This window comes from Hemicordylus capensis, chromosome 3, assembly GCF_027244095.1.
Source record: "Hemicordylus capensis ecotype Gifberg chromosome 3, rHemCap1.1.pri, whole genome shotgun sequence".
Taxonomy (NCBI): Eukaryota; Metazoa; Chordata; class Lepidosauria; order Squamata; family Cordylidae; genus Hemicordylus; species Hemicordylus capensis.
Window position 1 is genome coordinate 9,652,734 of NC_069659.1, and position 17,657 is coordinate 9,670,390.

General features: G+C 44.4%; 1 protein-coding gene across 2 annotated transcripts; it reads right to left on the reverse strand.

Annotated features, from left to right (window-relative positions):
• Positions 1-2,864: 2,864 nt before the first annotated feature.
• LOC128351223 (tropomyosin-like) lies at positions 2,865-5,568 on the reverse strand. Of its 2 annotated transcripts, none has more exons than XM_053310559.1 (2): positions 5,429-5,568; positions 2,865-3,935 (listed from the first exon to the last, which is right to left on the reverse strand). In XM_053310559.1, the coding sequence occupies exon 2, from the start codon at positions 3,879-3,881 to the stop codon at positions 2,985-2,987; it is 897 nt and encodes a 298-aa protein (XP_053166534.1). In that variant the 5' UTR covers positions 3,882-3,935; positions 5,429-5,568; the 3' UTR covers positions 2,865-2,984. The 2 variants fall into 2 exon arrangements, with proteins under 2 accessions (XP_053166534.1, XP_053166533.1); XM_053310558.1 differs by having other exon boundaries at positions 5,225-5,498.
• Positions 5,569-17,657: the final 12,089 nt, after the last annotated feature.

Below are 17,657 nucleotides of genomic sequence, written 5' to 3' on the forward strand. Positions count from 1 at the left end.
ACAATGCCTCAGAAGATTAATTTAAAGCATGTAGAGGTTCATATTGAAGAAGATAGGAACATAGGAAGCTGCTTTCTACCAAGTCAGATCAATGATCCATCTAGCTCAGTATTGTCTACACAGACTGGCAGCGGCTTCTCCAAGGTTGCAGGCAGGAGTCTCTCGCAGCCTGATCTTGGAGATGCTGCCAGGGAGGGAACTTTGGAACCTTCTTGCAGATGCCTTTCCCAAAATGGCTCCTCCCCAAAGGGAAATATCTTACAGTGCTCAATCATGCATGTCATCTCCATTCAAATGCAGACCAGGGTGGACCCTGCTTAGCAGAAGACCAGCTCTCCTCCCATTGCTGATCCTTGCAAGCTTTGAAAGTGGTGCCGAGGGTGAGGAGAAGGGAAGGTTGCCAGGTACTTTCCTTTGTGGTCCTTGCAAGCTTTGCAAGAAATATGAGGAAAGGAGTAATAGAATCACAGGATTTTAGAGCTGAAAGGGACCGGAGAGAGGGGCAAACATGGGCCATCCAAACATCCAGCCCAGCTCAAGAGCAAGAGAGAACACAGATCTCTTCCCACAGGACAACCCTTCAGATATCTGAAGATAGACATCATCTCTCCCCTTTGTCTTTTCTTCTCCAGGCTATATGTACCCCCTTCCCAGAATAGCACAACCAGCACACCATCCAGGAAGCCTTCCAGGGTGGGCCAATCCAGTCCTGGCACTGCTGACAGCAACATGACGACAGGTTGCTGCTGCTAAGGATCCAATAACCCCCCCAGGGCCCACATGGGGAGGCTTTCCGCCAATGATCCAGGGTGGTGAAGTCACTTTGCCCAGGGTGCCCTCAAACCCGAAGTTAACCTGTCCATAACTAACTGACAGGCAGTTCAGAAGGGATGTTTCTCACCTGCAGTCTGAATTGGCATCATCCATTCTATCACCTTAGCATTCTAATGCCTTATTTTGCTGCCCAATCTTATTTTTATTTTCTTTGATAAAGTTATTCTTAGCTATTTTCACTCGAGGGCCAGTATATCGATACATCTAAAGCAGGGGTTATCAAACGGGTTTCCAGAGGTTGCTGGACCACATTTCCCATCATTCCACATCCCAATGGTCAACAGCCATTGTGACTGTGGATGATGGGAGGCCTAGTCTAACAACATCTGGATACCCAAGTCTGAGCATCCCTGAGCTAACGCATATTTAGACAATGCTAGGACTGTACCATTTAGAGTTCAGGTAGGGGGTTGCATGATCTTCCATATAAATGCTCTTCCATATAAAACTATAGCTGTTTCAGAATGTAGCAGCCAGGTTGGTCTCTGGGTCATCTAGGAGAGACCATATTACTCCCATATTGAAAGAGCTACACTGGCCGCTGATAAGTTTCCAGGCAAAATACAAGGTCCTGGTTATAACCTATAAAGCCCTAAACAGCTTAGGCCCTGGGCATTTTAAGAGAACATCTTCTTTGTCGCTATGAACCATGCCACCCATTGAGATCATCAAGAGAGGTTTGTCTGCAGTTGCCAACGGCTTGTCTGGTGATTATTCAGGGACGGGCCTTCTCCGCTGCTGCCCCAAAGCTTTGGAATGCGCTCCCTGCTGAAATAAGAGCCTCCCCATCTTTGACAATTTTAAAAAAAATCTTTAAAGACGCATCTCTTCACCCAGGCTTTTAATTAAATACAGTCTTAATAGTTTTAATGTTGTTTTAAAATATTGTTTTAAAATTTTAAATTGTTGTAATGTTTTAAGTTTTTTTGCCATCATTTATTTTAACTAATGTTTTAATTTTTTGTTGTCATTAATTTTGTTTTGTTGTAAACCACCCAGAGACATAGGTTTTGGGTGGTATAAAAATATGTTAAATAAATAATAAATAAACAAAAAAGGAAAAACTTCCCACATGTAGAAAATTAGAACCCTCTCCCTTACTAGTTTTCCATGGATTGGCAGATTTTGGAGATTGGAGAAAAGATTGGAGAAAAGATTTAAATGTGAGTGCAGTCTGAAATGGTACAGTCCCAGGAACTCTGCATCATAAATCTGCATGGCTCCAAGGTCTAGTCTGAAGGCATGTAACAAACTTGCTAGAGTGAAGCAGGTCTATATCTGCTCAATGCCTGGATGAGAAACTGCTATGGACCCCGGTTAACTGCTCTTAACCCCTGCTAACTTGGCAAAGAGGCACCTTTTAACGTGGTGATTCTCTTTATTTAGCAAGGGGAGAGTAACTGGCCCGATCCACCCCCAGCACAGTACCTCCAGTGACAGTTGCTGGTGTCTATCTGATGTTTCTTTTTAGATTGTGAGCCCTTTGGGTACAGAGATCCATCTTATTTATTTATTATTTATCTGTGGAAACTGCCCTGAGCCATTTTTGGAAAGGCAATATAGAAATCGAATACATAAATAAATAATAAAATAAATAAAATGGACAACATAGGAACACAGGAAGCTGCCTTAAACCGAACCTGACGCTTGGTCCATCTAGTTCAGTATTGTCTACACAGACTGGCAGCGGCTTCTCCAAGGTTGCAGGCAGGAATCTCTCTCAGCCCTATCAGGAGATGCTGCCAGGGAGGGAACTTGGAAACTTCTCCTCCCAGAGTGACTCCATTCCCTAAGGGGAACATCTTAGAGTGCTCACACGTATACTCTCCCATTCAAATGAAACCAATGTAGAACCTGCTTAGCAAAGGGCACAATTCATGCTTACTACCACAAGACCAGCTCTCCATATCTGAATATGAAGATCAACGCCAAGTTCGAGCAAATGCTTTGAAGGAAAGAAGTGCATAATTGTAGGATTATTTTTCCACTAATTCCCAAGCACCCTGGCAAAAGCAGATGGAAGCAGGTGATCATTTAGGTGCATTTTTTAAAAAGTGCAAGATTCCTTTTAATTTTCAACTTGCACAATGCGAGAATACTCAAATTTAGGCTAGCCCCACCCATTTGTTTGTCCCGTCATGGCCCCCATCTCAAAATGGCAGCAGTCCATTTGGTTTCCTCGAGTTAAGTGGAGAGAAGACATCCAACAACAGCTTGAACTGGTGGTCTGGAAACAGTAGTAATCTGCTTCCGGTTTCCAAGTCCTCGTCGAACATGAAGATGTACAGTTTGACAGACCCACTCAGGAATACCAGGCAGAGGGCCGCTGCCAGCAAGAGCCACATGAACTTGGACAGGAAGAGGAGAACACTGCTCTGCACGGCCAATGAATCCTGCACCAGCTTGGCCTGCACCATTTCGTGCAGCAAAGAGGGAGTCTTCACATTCTCGTCCATTTCCGACCTCAACAAGGAAGCCTCTTCCAGCTGGTCTCTCAGGCAAGCAATCTCATTTTCCTGGACCTCCCGGATTTGCTCCAGTTCCTCCAAAGTGCGCTCCAGCTCAGCAACTTGGTTTTTCTCCTCAATATACCGCTGCTGAGCTGTTTCGATTTTGCCCTCCAGTTCCTTGAAATAACTCACAATGTGTTCCATAACCTGCTTCATGTGGGAGATATCCTGCTCTTGCGTGGCCTTGTAATCTTCGAAGCAAATGACGTGGCTGGACACCCTCTGGATTTCTGTGTTGAGCATCTGATTGGTTCCTTTCAAGATATTGTTTTGTGATTCCAGTTGTCCAAGGGTTTCTTCCAGCTGCAGAAGTGACACCTGGAGGTCCTCCTCTTCATTGTGCAAGTCTTCCGCCATGGCCTTGAAACACTCGATCTTGGCTTCCAGGCTCTTGTTCTGCTCTTTTATACTCTTGTTCTTAATAATAATTTCTTGTTTTTCAAGGTCGAGGTTGGCAGCCATTTCCCTGAGGTCCCATATCTCATTTTTTAAGTTTTCGTTGGTTTCTGTCAGGCGAGACACTGCAGATTTATCCATGGCATCAAAGCCCGTGGTCTTTGATTCTTGAGACAAACCAAGTATCCGTGGGCTCTGGATGGATCAAAAACAAAAGTGAAACTAAGCAATAGTCATGCCATGCTGTCCAAAATTCCAATTAGTTCTTCTGCTTCCCCAAAATTAGGCAATGGCCATGGATTAAGCCCTGTCCAGACTTCACAGCTCCATTTAGGTGTCTGTACACTCATATATGTTTCTGTACATGTTCGGGACCCCCACGTTCGAACAAGTTTGAACGTGGGGGTGGGGTTTTTTTTAAGGCACAGGGAGGGTGTTCTCACCTCCCATGCCACACTTTCCCTTATGGTTAAAAATCGCTGGCGCGGAACAGCTGTATTCCTTCTTGCCGCCCCGGTCAGTGTAATACCAGAAGTGGCATGCACAGGGCTGCTCTTCCGTTCTTATGTTCCATGCTGAAAATATCACATGAGAGAGAGACACACAGAGAGAGATTGATTAGGAAGGGTGCAGTCCCAGTTCCTTAACAGACCTGCCCCAGAGGAACAGACGGGTTAGATCCCAAGTTAGCTCTCAGAAACGGGGTGCAGGAAAGATGCCTGTTGGAGGATGGAGGAAGAGAGAAAGCAAGGAAGGAAGTGGAAGGGAGGAGGAAGAAAACAAAATGGAATCATCTATCTGACTAAAAGACCAAGACAACTACAAACCTGAGGCTCATGTGGAGAAAACCTGAATGCTGGCTTGGGAGAAGGTGGTAAGAACATAACATAAGAACAGCCCTGCTCGATCAGACCCATGGCCCATCTGGTCCAGCATGCTGTTTCTCACAGTGGCCCACCAGATGCCGCTGGAAGCCTACAGCAGGAGTTGAGGGCATGCCCTCCCTCCTGCTGTTACTCCCCTGCAACTGGTACTCAGAGGCATCCTGCCTTTGAGGCTGGAGGTGGCCTATAGTCCTCCAACTAGTAGACGATGGCAGACCTCTCCTCCATAAAGTTATGCAAACCTCTCTTCAAACCATCCAGGTTGTTGGCTGTCACCACATCTCGTGGCAGAGAATTCCACAAGTTGATTATGCGTTGTGTGAAAAAGTACTTCTGTTTGTTGGTCCTAGATTTCCGGGCAATCGATTTCATGGGGTGACCCCTGGTTCTAGTGTTATGTGAGAGGGAGAAGAATTTCTCACTATCACATAGCGAAGATAACTCTCCAGCTGAAGAGAGAGACAGCATGAGTGTCTCTCATAGCATCTCTCATCATGATCATCTCTCATCAACAGTAAATAAAGAAGTTGTTGCAGGATAATTGTTGCAGACTGGTTCAGACATAATGTGGAACGATGGTTAAATCTTGATTACATGTACCTTCTCCGGGCCTCGGAAGTGCATGCTGGTTGGGGTTCCCAACCTCCAGCTATGTTCGCCAACTCCCAGCCCAACAGACACTGCTGATTCAACCCCAGCTGTGGTCAAAGAAATAGCTGAGACCTCGGTGAGCTGGGTGTCACTGAAGAACCAACAGACTGCACCACAGTCACTGTGTGGTGAGAAGAGTTGTGACTTACTCACCCAAGGACCACAGTTTTCCTCAGGTTCACAACATGCTCTTGAGGAGCCCAAGACCAAACATGCCAAGAAGACCAAAAGAAGGTGCTAGAACCTGGCCTACAGGTGAGGTCACAATCCCATTGTAAGACCTTTGAACATTCTTAGATGAGGAGACTAGCTTGACGGGGAAATCCTAAGGTTTCAACAAGTGTTACGCAGTTGAGTCACAAAGGTGGAGATGTTCCTGCCAGCTAGCCTTCTTTCCATGTCTATGGCAACTTTTATTTTATTTATTTATTTATTTATTTATTTATTTATTTATTTATTTATTTATTATTCGTTAAAAACACAAACAAGAAATTTAAAACACAACAATTTAAAAATTTTAAAACAATATTCTAGAAAAAATTTAAACCATTAAAACAATATTAATTAAAAGCCAGAGTGAACAGATGCGTCTTTAAAGACTTTTTTTAAACTGTCAGAGATGGGGAGGCTATTTCACTAGGGAGCACATTCCAAAGCCTCAGGGCAGCAACGGAGAAGGCTCGTCCCTGAGTAGCTGCCAGACAAGCTGGTGGCAAATGCAGACGTACCTCTCCTGATGATCTCAGTGGGTGGTGGGGTTCATGACGAAGAAGATGTTCTCTTAAATACCCAGGGCCCAAGCTGTTTAGGACTTTATAGGTTATAACCAACACCTTGTATTTTGTCTGGAAACATATTGACAGCCAGAGTAGCTCCTTCAATAAGGGAGTAATATGGTCTCTCCTAGATGACCCAGAGACCAACCTGGCTGCCACATTCTGGACCAACTGTAATTACCAGACTACATACAAGGGCAGCCCAACATAGAGCGCATTGCAGTAATCCAGTCTGGAGGTTACCAGCAGATGTACCACTGTTTTGAGGTTGTTCATCTCAAGAAACGGATGCAGCTGGCATATCAGCCAAAGCTGATAGAATGCACCTCTGGCCACTGCCTCAACCTGGGAGACCAGGGAGAGGCTTGGATCCAGAAGCACCCCTAGACTGCGTACCTGTTCCTTCTGGTGAAGTGTGACGGCCATTCAGAACAGGCAGATCAAAATTGTCTCTCGAGTTCCGACCCCACACAATGAGTACCTCCATCTTATCTGGATTCAGTCTCAGTTTGTTATCCCTCATCCAGCCCATCACCAACTCCAGGCAGGCATTTAGGGAGATTATGCTCTCTCCTGATGATGCTGACAAGGAGAAATAGATTTGGGTGTCATCGGCATACTGATAGCACCCTGCACCAAATCTCCTGATGATCTCTCCCAGCAGTTTCATGTAGATGTTAAACAACATCGGAGACAATATGGAGCCCTGAGGGACACCATACCGAAGTTCAGATTTTGAAGAACAACAATCTCCAAGGGACACCATCTGGAACCTGCCCGAGAGGTAGGAGCAGAACCACTGCAAAGCAGTGCTTCCCACTCCCAACCCCCTCAGACGCTCCAGAAGGATACTATGGTCGATAGTATTGAAAGCTGCCGAGAGGTCCAAAAGGACCAACACATTTCCTCTGTCAATTCCCAATTGGAGATCATCCATCAGGCCGACCAAGGCAGTCTCCACCCCATAGCCAGCCTGGAAGCCAGTTTGAAATGGGTCAAGATAATCAGTTTCCTCCCAGACTATCTGGAGCTGTGAGGCCACCACCCTCTCAATTACCTTGCCCAGCCACGGAAGGTTGGAGACAGGCTTGTAGTTACTCAGCTCTGAGGGATCCAAGGTCGGCTTCTTCAGAAGTGGTCTAATAATCGCCTCCTTAAGACACAGGGGCATCCTACCAAGGTGGTGTGTACGGGATTCCCAAAGAAGCTGCTCATCCAAAAACTGCTTAGCTTCAGTCAAGTAGTTCTGTCCTCTGCTTTCGGGCCATGCCCTGGCACCCAGCTTTTCCTGCTTCTGCACTTTATGCTTGATATATCTGTCCCGTTTTTCCGCTTAGGAGGAACTATGCTTCTAAGATGAAAAGTGTCCTACTCAGAGGTGCTCTTGCCCCTGGACTTCAGGGCCAAGGTTCAGGGTCTGCACATGCCCTGTGGGGCCCAAATGGTCTTAAGTCTGTCCTGGGTGGTGTGGTTTGTGCCCTCAAGAAACTACGTGTTAAAAAATGATGCTTAACTTGCAGCACGGGGGCCTCCAAAGGCCTTTAGGTCCAGGCTCCATAATTACCTAGGTACCTCTCTGGTCCTACTCAAATAAGGTCCAACCCACCAACTTTCAACGCCTTCAAAGGTCAGTTTTGAAAGGGGGCTGACCCTCACCAGGTCCATGGGGCAAGGCAGCATTTTGCACCTTACCTCAAGCACCACAATACTTTGGGCCAACCCTGGGGCCAGCAAAAAAGTCCCCGCGGGCCAGATCCAGCCCCCGGGCTTTATGTTGTGCAGGCCTGGTGTAGACAATACTGAATGAGATGGACCAAGGGTCTGGCTCAGTGTATGGCAGCTTCCTATGTTCTGTTGCAAGTGGTGAGCAGACACTTATGGGGCAGAGAGCTCCAGATGACATGCAACATAATCTCATGCATGTTTGTTTGTTTGTTTGTTGTTAAATTTATACCCCGCCTTTCATTAAGAAAATCTCAAGGCGGCTGTCTAGCCTGAAAGCGCATGGGGGACATGGAAGAGGAAAGGTTGCTAGGAGCCTCCTCTTCCCATGCTGTGGGTAACTAATACTTGCTTTCATTACTATTTTTAATTAGTAACTAATAATTGCTTTCATTAATATTTTTAATAATTAATATTTATTTATTTATTTATTTATTTATTTATTTATTTATTTATTTATTTATATGCCGCCCTTCCAAAATGGCTCAGGGCAGTTGATTAATTATTAATGTAATCATTAATGTGCTGAAAATTTACCTCGGTCCCTGCCTATCAAGTCATGGTTGGTTCCGGCCCACCAGGGTATTTGACTTGTGCACCCCTGGTCTACACAGATTGGCAGGCAGTGGCTTCTCCAAGTTTGCAGGCAGGAGTCTCTCCCAACTCTATCTGGAGATGTCAGGGAGGGAAGTTCTGCTCTTCCCAGAGTAACCCTCTCCCCTGAAGGGAATATCTTACAATGCTCACATGTCTCATTCAAATGCAAACCAGGGTGGAATCGTGCTTGCTACCACATGACCAGATCTTCTGGTTACATGATCTCCAGGTGGACAACTGGCCACTTTGTTGATAGGATCCTGGCCTCCATTTTCCAGAACAATGTCTGTACTGCCTTTGTTAATACTGATCTAAATTGCAAATCAACATGGCAACAGAGTCACACATCACACCAGCACACCAGAGTCACAACAGAGTCACACCACCATCACACCAGAGTCACACATCACACCAGTAGTGTTTAAGGGGATTACTCGAGTTTCCACATTCAGGTGGTCTGTCTCTGATTCCCACTTTTGTAAGAGCTCTCTCTAGTGGTAGCCTCAGTGAAGATGGCATGAGGATGCCAACTGCAATGTCATATTAACTACCTTATGAATTTCAAACCAAAATGTGACCAAACCATAAGTGTAAGTGTACCCTCATACAAGTTACACCTCCAACACCTAGCAGTCTGCAACCATCCCTTTTTAAACATTCTCTGAGGTGTCCAATAGACACGGAAAAAATGTTTCTGCTGCATTAGCCACACTTTAAGATCTAAAAATGCACATTTTGCTGCCTTCAATGTGACCCAGTATTGATTCAATAAAATAGGGTATTCAAGGTCATTTTTCTAAAGATCTTGGATATAATAAATATCAGTTATCAATATCTTTAAGTTTCTGATATCAATATCTTTATCAATATCAATCAATCAATCATCTTTTTACTGTCTAAGACCACCATACTTTATCAATATCTTTAAGTTTCTTTCTTGGCTACAGGCCAAGGTGCATCTAATAAATGTTCCAAATCTAATAATAAGGATGGCATTTCAGAAGCTGCAGTTGCATCAGGACAAAAGAGCCATGACAATAAATGCTTTAGCTGGATAAACTGAACAAAACAAGAAGGAATTTGTAGTGGGTAAAAGAACCAACAGAAATAAGAAAAATAACCCACCCAACACATATAATATTCTATAGATCCTGATCTGTTATGAACATGAAAACCACAATTTTATTTTCACTATGTAAATTACAAATATGTGAAATCACAATGATAAAAAACACTAATCAAATAAAATTCCATAGAATAATTATACTGCCATTCCTACAAAATGTAAGCAAAAAAAGCACTGCAATTGTGCGTGTTGGAGCTTGCCAAAAGTCTGTGCTCTTATTGTTGGAATTCCTCTGAAGAGTGTGTAGTCAAAGTAGTTCCTTTATGCCAGCCAAATGTGTTTCGATCCTCCTGATCTTCCGCAGTGGCTTTTGGGGCAACCCTTGTATACCTTCTTCCTCCACCACAGCACTATAGAAATATCATATCATGAAGCTACTACACAGTATATTCATTCCTACTAAGCATCTTGAATTAAACATACATACTTATAAACGTTAAACATCATTACTTATATGGCATTCTCCAAGTAAAAAGTACTTTTAAATTGTGAGTCTGTATCCTTTACCTTCTTCAGAAAAAAGCAAGCATAAATGCTCAACTCTGATGTTGAATATATAGTACAATGGGTAAAGCCAATTCTTTACCAATTCTTTCTTGGCTACAGGCCAAGATGTATCTAATAAATTTTCTAAATCTAATAATAAGGATGGCATTTCAGAAGCTGCAATTGCATCAGGACAAAAGAGCCATGACAATAAATGCTTTAGCTGGATAAACTGCCAGCTAGCATTTGTAGGCACATCAAACTCAGCTCTCAAAGTGTCAAAAAGAATTAAAAACAGATTCAGAAGATATCAGTTGATCTAATGTAATGATGTTGCGGGAGGCCCAGTTAGCCCAATAAAAATAGCTCTATCTTTGGATAAGCAAGACCCAGCCGCTATAATTTCTTTAGATGCGGAAAAGGCATTTGATATGGTCCAGCTGGGGTTCTTGAGACATGTTTTTATCAAATATGGATTTCCCTTAAGTTTTTTGGCTTGGGCTACTATACTAAACAGGTCTCCCTATTCACATGTTATCACCAATGGTATGTTATCCCCTTTAACTAGACTAGAACAGGACACACGTCAGGGATGTCCTCTATCACCTTTTTTTCTATATGGTGTTAGAACCCCTGGCTTGTGCTATTAGGGACTCAGATAATATAAAGTATATTACGCTTGGTGGGATTGAGTGCAAGTTGATCTTTCATGCGGATGATATTCTATGTTTTATTGATAAGCCAGAGGTTTCAATTGCCAATCTTATTTCCAAGGTCAAAAAGATTGGTAATTTATCCCGTAATTCCATAAATTGGGGTAAATCGGATTTGATGCCTTTGAGCTCTATAGATTTTCCTGATGAGTGTAGGCTATGGGGTTTTAGGTGGTGTCCAGAGGGGGTTTTTTGGTCTATTTAGGCATAGTAATCTATGGCAAACATACTCAATTAGTAAATTTTTCCAAATTTTTGGTTCAAATGAAAAATGGGGGGTCATCCCATGAAACTGATTGCCAGGAAATCTAGGACCAACAAACAGAAGTACTTTTTCACACAATGCATAATCAACTTGTGGAATTCTCTGCCACGAGATGTGGTGACAGTCAACAACCTGGATGGCTTGAAGAGGGGTTTGGATCATTTCATGGAGGAGAGGTCTATCATCGGCTACTAGTCGGAGGGCTGTGGGCCACCTCCAGCCTCAAAGTCAGGATGCCTCTGAGTACCAGTTGCAGGGAAGTAACAGCAGGAGAGAGGGCATGCCCACAACAACTGCCTGTGGCTTCCAGTCACATTTGGTGGACCACAGTGTGAAACAGGATGCTGGACTAGATGGGGCTTCTTGGGCCTGATCCAGCAGGGCTGTTCTTATGACTTAGATCGGTGGGCTATGATTCTGGAGTATCTGGGGCAAAATAAATGTGGTTAAGATGAAACTAACACCAAGCTTATATATATTTTAAGAGGTCTGCCTATTCTTATGCCTTCATCATATTTTAAGCCAGTTTATAAATTAGGTGATGACTTCTTATGGGCAAGGACAACTGCCCAGATTTTCACTTCATAAACCTTAATTATCTGTTGAAGAAGGCAGATTTCGTTTCCCACATTTTCAAGCTCATCATTGGGCAATATATTTTATCTTCAGTCTTAGGCTGGAATAATGAGTCCCAGGTCTCGGCTATACCTGGGCCCAGTTTGAGAGTCATTATTTGACCCCATTGAAATTTTCGCTCAGTTCATTATTTATTCATAGATCTGGGTAATTACCAGTAGTTAAAGCCACATGGCCTATATGGAGAATGCTGGGTTCAAGACATGGTTTTTTAAATACTTTTCAGCCTGAAAAGCTTACATTGTGGGTGAATCCCAATTTGAAGATTGCTCATAGGTCTTTTTTAATACCTGTATTAATAAAATGGAGAGTGCAGGATAGGAACATAGGAAGCTGCCATATACTGAGTCAGAACATTGGTCCGTCTAGTTCAGTATTGTCTACACAAACTGGCAGTGGCTTCTCCAAGGTTGCAGGCAGTAATCTCTCTCAGCCCTATCTTGGAGCAGCCAGGGAGGGAACTTGGAACCTAGACGTTCTTCCCAGAGCGAGTCCCTAGAGGGATATCTTCCAGTGCTCACACATCCCCATTCATATGCAGCCAGGTTGGACCCTGCTTAGCTAAGGGTACAAGTCATGCTTGCTACCACAAGACCAGCTGTGGTGTGTGACACAACAGGAAACTCAGCTGTTATTTCTTGTAGTGCAGTTTGCAAATTGTAGTGCAATTTGCACAAATTTTGCATTTGTACAGCTTGAACAACTTACACACATGCCATGTTACTCAGCTGACAAAGTGTTGCTCACAGTATGTCAGCCAGTAACCTTCCTGAAAATATGTCATTAATCCTATAGCTGGATTACTGTGATGCTACTTTTTAAATGTTATGGATGATATTTTAAGAGATCATCACAATTTTAATGAGCAAGGGAGCCCCGTTGAAAAGTGGTATAGAGGAAGAGGAAGAGGAAGTCTGTGTCTAATTCCAGGGGAGTGGGTGCATAGCTTGGTAGCGTTAGGGCAGTATACAAAAATGGTCATGTATTTAAATAATAGTAAAACCTGTTGTTTGTGGGAACTAGGCTTAAGAGACCATCTTCCCCCATCCCCAAAGGAGCGTTTTTGAGTATCAGGCACACCAGTTCAGCATAGTTCCTTTTCCTTCCCTACAGATGAATTAAATCTGTTTAATTTGCATGACCAATATAGGCCGCTGAATTTAGTGCAGAGTTGACATTAACCTGGTACCGATTCTTTATTTTATTTTAATTTATTAGAGCGCAGACTATACCCAGTCAGAGCTGAGTGTAGCACCTGAAACCGCCTCTCTGCCACCTCCAGAGGGTGCCATAACCTAAGAATGTGTGCTTTCAATGTCCACACAGAACTCTCGCAAGAGAATTAATGGATTAATTAATCCATTAATGGATGTTCTGAAACAAAATTAAGCCTGCAAATTCTCAACCATACCTTTAGCATGACCAACGCCAATTATTTCTCTCCATCAAGGTAACCCTACAAGTTTAGCATGAAGTGTGCAATCTGCCCATGATTAGAGATTTGCCAAATTCTATAGGAAATAACCCAGTATGGACAAAAGCAGCTAGCCCACAACCTCCATGTAGGAAAATAGGAATTATGTTGCGGTGCTGAGTGGTAGAGCACCTGCTTTGCATGCAGAAGAGAGATCCCCGAGCCAGCAGCATTTCCATGTAGGACAAGATTTCTTTTCTTTTTTTTTTGAATAGGACAAGATTTTTTTATTGAACCAACAAACTACCAAAGCATACAGTACGTTGCCTGCCTGTAACCTTGTAGAGCTGCTGCCTGTCAGAGTAGCCAATACCCAGCTAGATCAACCAATGGTCTGACTCAGTATGAAGCAGCTTCATATTTTTCTGAACAAAGCTGTTCACCCACCCTACTCTTCCTTTTCACACATTAGCAGGAGAAAGCAGACATTGTTCTTGTGCTGATGTCATAATGTACAAAATGGCAATAAGATCATCATCGCAGGGTTGGAACATATTCAGTATAAATGAATTCATACAAGATTCAGATATTAGGATTATAAAGTGTGTTTAGCCATGAAATAAATTGCCGAGAAAGACGCCACACCCCCGCCCCCCCCCGCCCCCCGCCCGGCAGGAGATTTCAGGACTGAATGCCACTGGCTAAGCAGCAGGTGGCCACGGCAGCCACCTGACCAGCCAGAGTGGGGAGGGGAGGGAAGCAAGACACGCTGGAGAGCTCAGTTTCTTTGGACCCGTCTGCCCAGTTATAGCTCCACCTCTGCACAAGAGCAACAGAGAACCAATCTGTCCCTATGGGACAACCCTTCCGATCTCTCAAGACAGCCATAATATCTCCCGTTGGTCTTTTCTTCTCCAGGCAGAATGGATCCAGTTCCTCCCCACCTGGCCAGCACCTCCAGCAGTCACATTCTTCCAACTGGCTCTCAGGACCATACCCCTTCCATTGCTAGGAAGAGCCCTCTGGGAAGGAGAGCATATGCACATCCTCTAGCCGAAGAAACATGGGCCTCAGAGCTGGGCGAGTGGCTGAAGCAGCTGGTGGCAGCAGCAGAAGGAGGGGTCCTAACCTGCCAGAGGGGGAAGGGGTGGCAACACAGCTCCTGGACAGTGGGGGGTTCTTTGGACCCATCCACCCAGGAGTATTGCTGTAATTGAACTTTAGGGTTCCAAGAACCCCCAGCTCCTGAGAGCCACCTGGCTCACCCCTCTTCATTCTCTCCCTCACTCTGAGGGGACACTGGAGAGAGGGGCAAACACGTGCCCCCTCTCCCCTATCTCCGCCCCTGCTCATGAGCAAGAGAGAACAAATCTCTTCTCACAGGACAACCCTTCAGTTATTTGAAGATAGCCATCATCTCTCCCCTTCATCTTTTCTTCTCCAGATTATACAGACCCAGCCCCTTCACCTTAGGACTCGGTTTCCATACCCCTCTCTTCAATGCCTATGCACTGTCGTTTTAATTCCCCACAATGCCCTTGTTCTGAGATAGCATGGCTCCAGAGGCATCGTGAGGAGATCAATGGCAGCTCACCATCCAGGAAGCCTGCCAGGGTGGGCCAATCCAGTGCTGGCACTGCTGACCGCAACATGGCGACAGATTGCAGCCCCTCAGGATCCAATAACCCCTCCATGGCCCACATGGGGAGGCTGCCCGCCAATAAGCCAGGGTGGGGAAGTCAGTGATGGTCACTTTGCCCAGGGTGCCCTCCAACCTGAAGCTGACCTGTTCATAACTAGATTCAGAAGGGAAGTCTCTCACCTGTAGCCTGAAGTGGCATCATCCATTCTATCACCTCAGCATTCGAATACCTTATTTTGCTGCCCATTCCAATTTATATTTTATTTGATAAAGTTACTCAGTTATTTTCACTTGAGGGCTAGTATATTCATACATCTAAAGCAGGGGTTATCAAACTTGATTCACCAGAGGTTGCTGGACTACAGTTCCCATCATTCCACATCCCAATGGCCAACGGCTATTGTGGGCGCAGATGATGGGAGTCATAGTCTAACAACATCTGGATAAGAACATAAGAACAACCCTGCTGCATCAGGCCCACAGTGCCCCACCAGATGTGTCTGGGAAGCCCACAGGGAAGAAGTGAGGGCATCCCTCTCTCTTGCTGTTGCTCCCCTGCAACTGGTATATAGAGGCATCTTGCCTCTCAGGCTGGCCTAGAGCCACCAGACTAGTAGCCATTGATTTCCCTGTCCTCTGTAAAATTGTCTAAGCCCCCTTTATAGCCATCCAAGCTGGTGGCCATCACAACATCCCGTGGAAGAGAATTCCATAGATTAATTATGTGCTGTGTGAAAAAGTACTTCCTTTTGTTGGTCCTAAAATTCCTGACGTTCAGTTTCATGGAATGACCCCTAGTTCTAGTGTTGTGAGAGGGAGAAAAATTTCTCTCTGTCCACTCTCTGTACACATAACTTGTACTCTACTCATAACTTGTACTCTACTGTACACATAACATGTACTCTACTCATAAATTATATTAAGCATAATTCTATACACCTTTATTATGTCTCCCTGTAGTCACCTATTTTCCAACTAACTGTCTTAGATGCTGTAGCCTAGCCTCAGAAGGAAGGTGCTCCAGGGTCATCCAGAAGGTACCCCTGATTATCTTCATTGCCCTTGTAGAAACAGAAAGCTAGGAAGCCTAGTAGGAGCAAGCGAAACCAAGTGGGACTAGGGAGCCAAGAGGTCAGCCATGACCACCAGTCACCACCTGGTGACTGGTGGTCATGGCTGACCTCTTGGCTCTCTAGTCCCTCTTGGTTTCGCTCGCTTCTACTAGGCTTCCTAGCTTTCTGTTTTATGCTGCTACTTACTTGTTGCTGTATACAATTCCTACCTCTGCTTTGTAAGTCCTGTGTGTTAGAGCCTGCTCAACCTACGGAATTCCCCTTGAAAGTTGTCACCTGAATTTGATGACTGCTTCTCCAAACTCGCAAGTTTATAAAGATCCAGAAATAAGAAACAATATATTAATTTGTAACAGTGAAATACTTGGCTGAATCGCAAGCTTATAATGATCTAGAGATAAGAAACAATATACTAATTTGTAATAGCTCATTTCTGTAACCCTATGAGCCATGTGATCTTGACAAATTAAGAAACTTAGGTAGTGCTTACAAACAGTATGTATGGAGGAATGCATGAGTGAGCAACATCAAGTGTGCCCCAGCCCCACTCTCTCTCGAACACAAACAATGTTGGGAAAGATGCCAAAGGCCTGAAGAATCGGTGAAAACCGGGGAGAGCTGCCAAAGACATTGTAAAGGAGAAAGAACTGGGAATAGAACAGAAAGATAAGATGAGTACGTCTTGTGATCACGGAAATGGAAGTGGACTGCAGACGTACCAGCCAGAGTGGAAACATCCCTTTATAAGGCAGGAAACCAGAAGAACCCTGAGAAGCATCACCACCCAGAGTGAGGCCTCCACGCTTCTTCCAACACCCCTTTCAAAGACTGATCATCTTTGGAGTGGGGCTGGAGTGTGTGTGTGTGTGTGTGTGTGTGTGTGTGTGTGTGTGTGTGTGAGAATTAGGAGCTAGCTTGCTGTTTAACTGGCTATAATAAACATGAATCATTGATTGACTAAAACTAGCTGGTGTCTGTGTCCGTTTTCCTGGGGCTACCTTGTTGTTGGGCCGTACAGTGCTAGAGGACTTAGAGTAAATAAAGGGTCCCACACCCTCTTCTGCACCTTTTCCAGTTCTGAAATGTTCTTCTTAAGATACGGTGACCAGAACTGCACACAATGCTCCAAATATGGCCACACCATAGATTTGTATAAGGGCATTATAATACTAGCATTTTTATTTTCAGTTTCCTAATTATCCTTAGCATGGAATTTGCCTTTTTCACAGTTGCCACACACTGAGTCAACACTTTCAACAAGATATCCACCACAACCCCAAGTTCTCTCTCCTTGTCAGTCACTGACAGCTCAGATCCCATCAGTGTATATGTGAAGTTGGGGTTTTTGCCCCAATGTACATCATTTTACATTTGTTACATTGAACTGCATTAGCTATTTTGTCACCCACTCACCCAGTTTGGAAAGATCCTTTTGGAGCTCCTCACAATCTGTTGTGCATTTCGCTACCCTAAATTGTTTAGTGCCATCTCTGCAAATTTGGCCATGCCGCTGCTTACCCTAGCTTCTAGATCAGGCCTGCTAAACTTTGGCCCTCCTGCAGATGTTGGCCTACATCTCCCATAATCCCTGGCTATTGACCACTGTGGCTGGGGATTATGGGAGCTGCAGTCCAAAAACAGCTGGGAGGGCAAAGTTGAACAGGACTGTTTTAAATAATTTATGAACAAGTTAAAGAGCACCGGTCCCAATAGAGATCCCTGAGGGACCCCACTTCTTACTTCCCTCCATTGTGAAAACTCTCCATTTATTCCTACCCTCTGTCTCCTGTCCTTCAACCAGTTACCAATCCACAATTGAACCTGTCTTCTCATCCCATGACTGCTACGTTTACTCAAGAGCCTTAGTGAGGAATTTTGTCAAAAGCTTTTTGGAAGTTTGAGCATCCTTGAGCTAATGCATATTTAGACAGT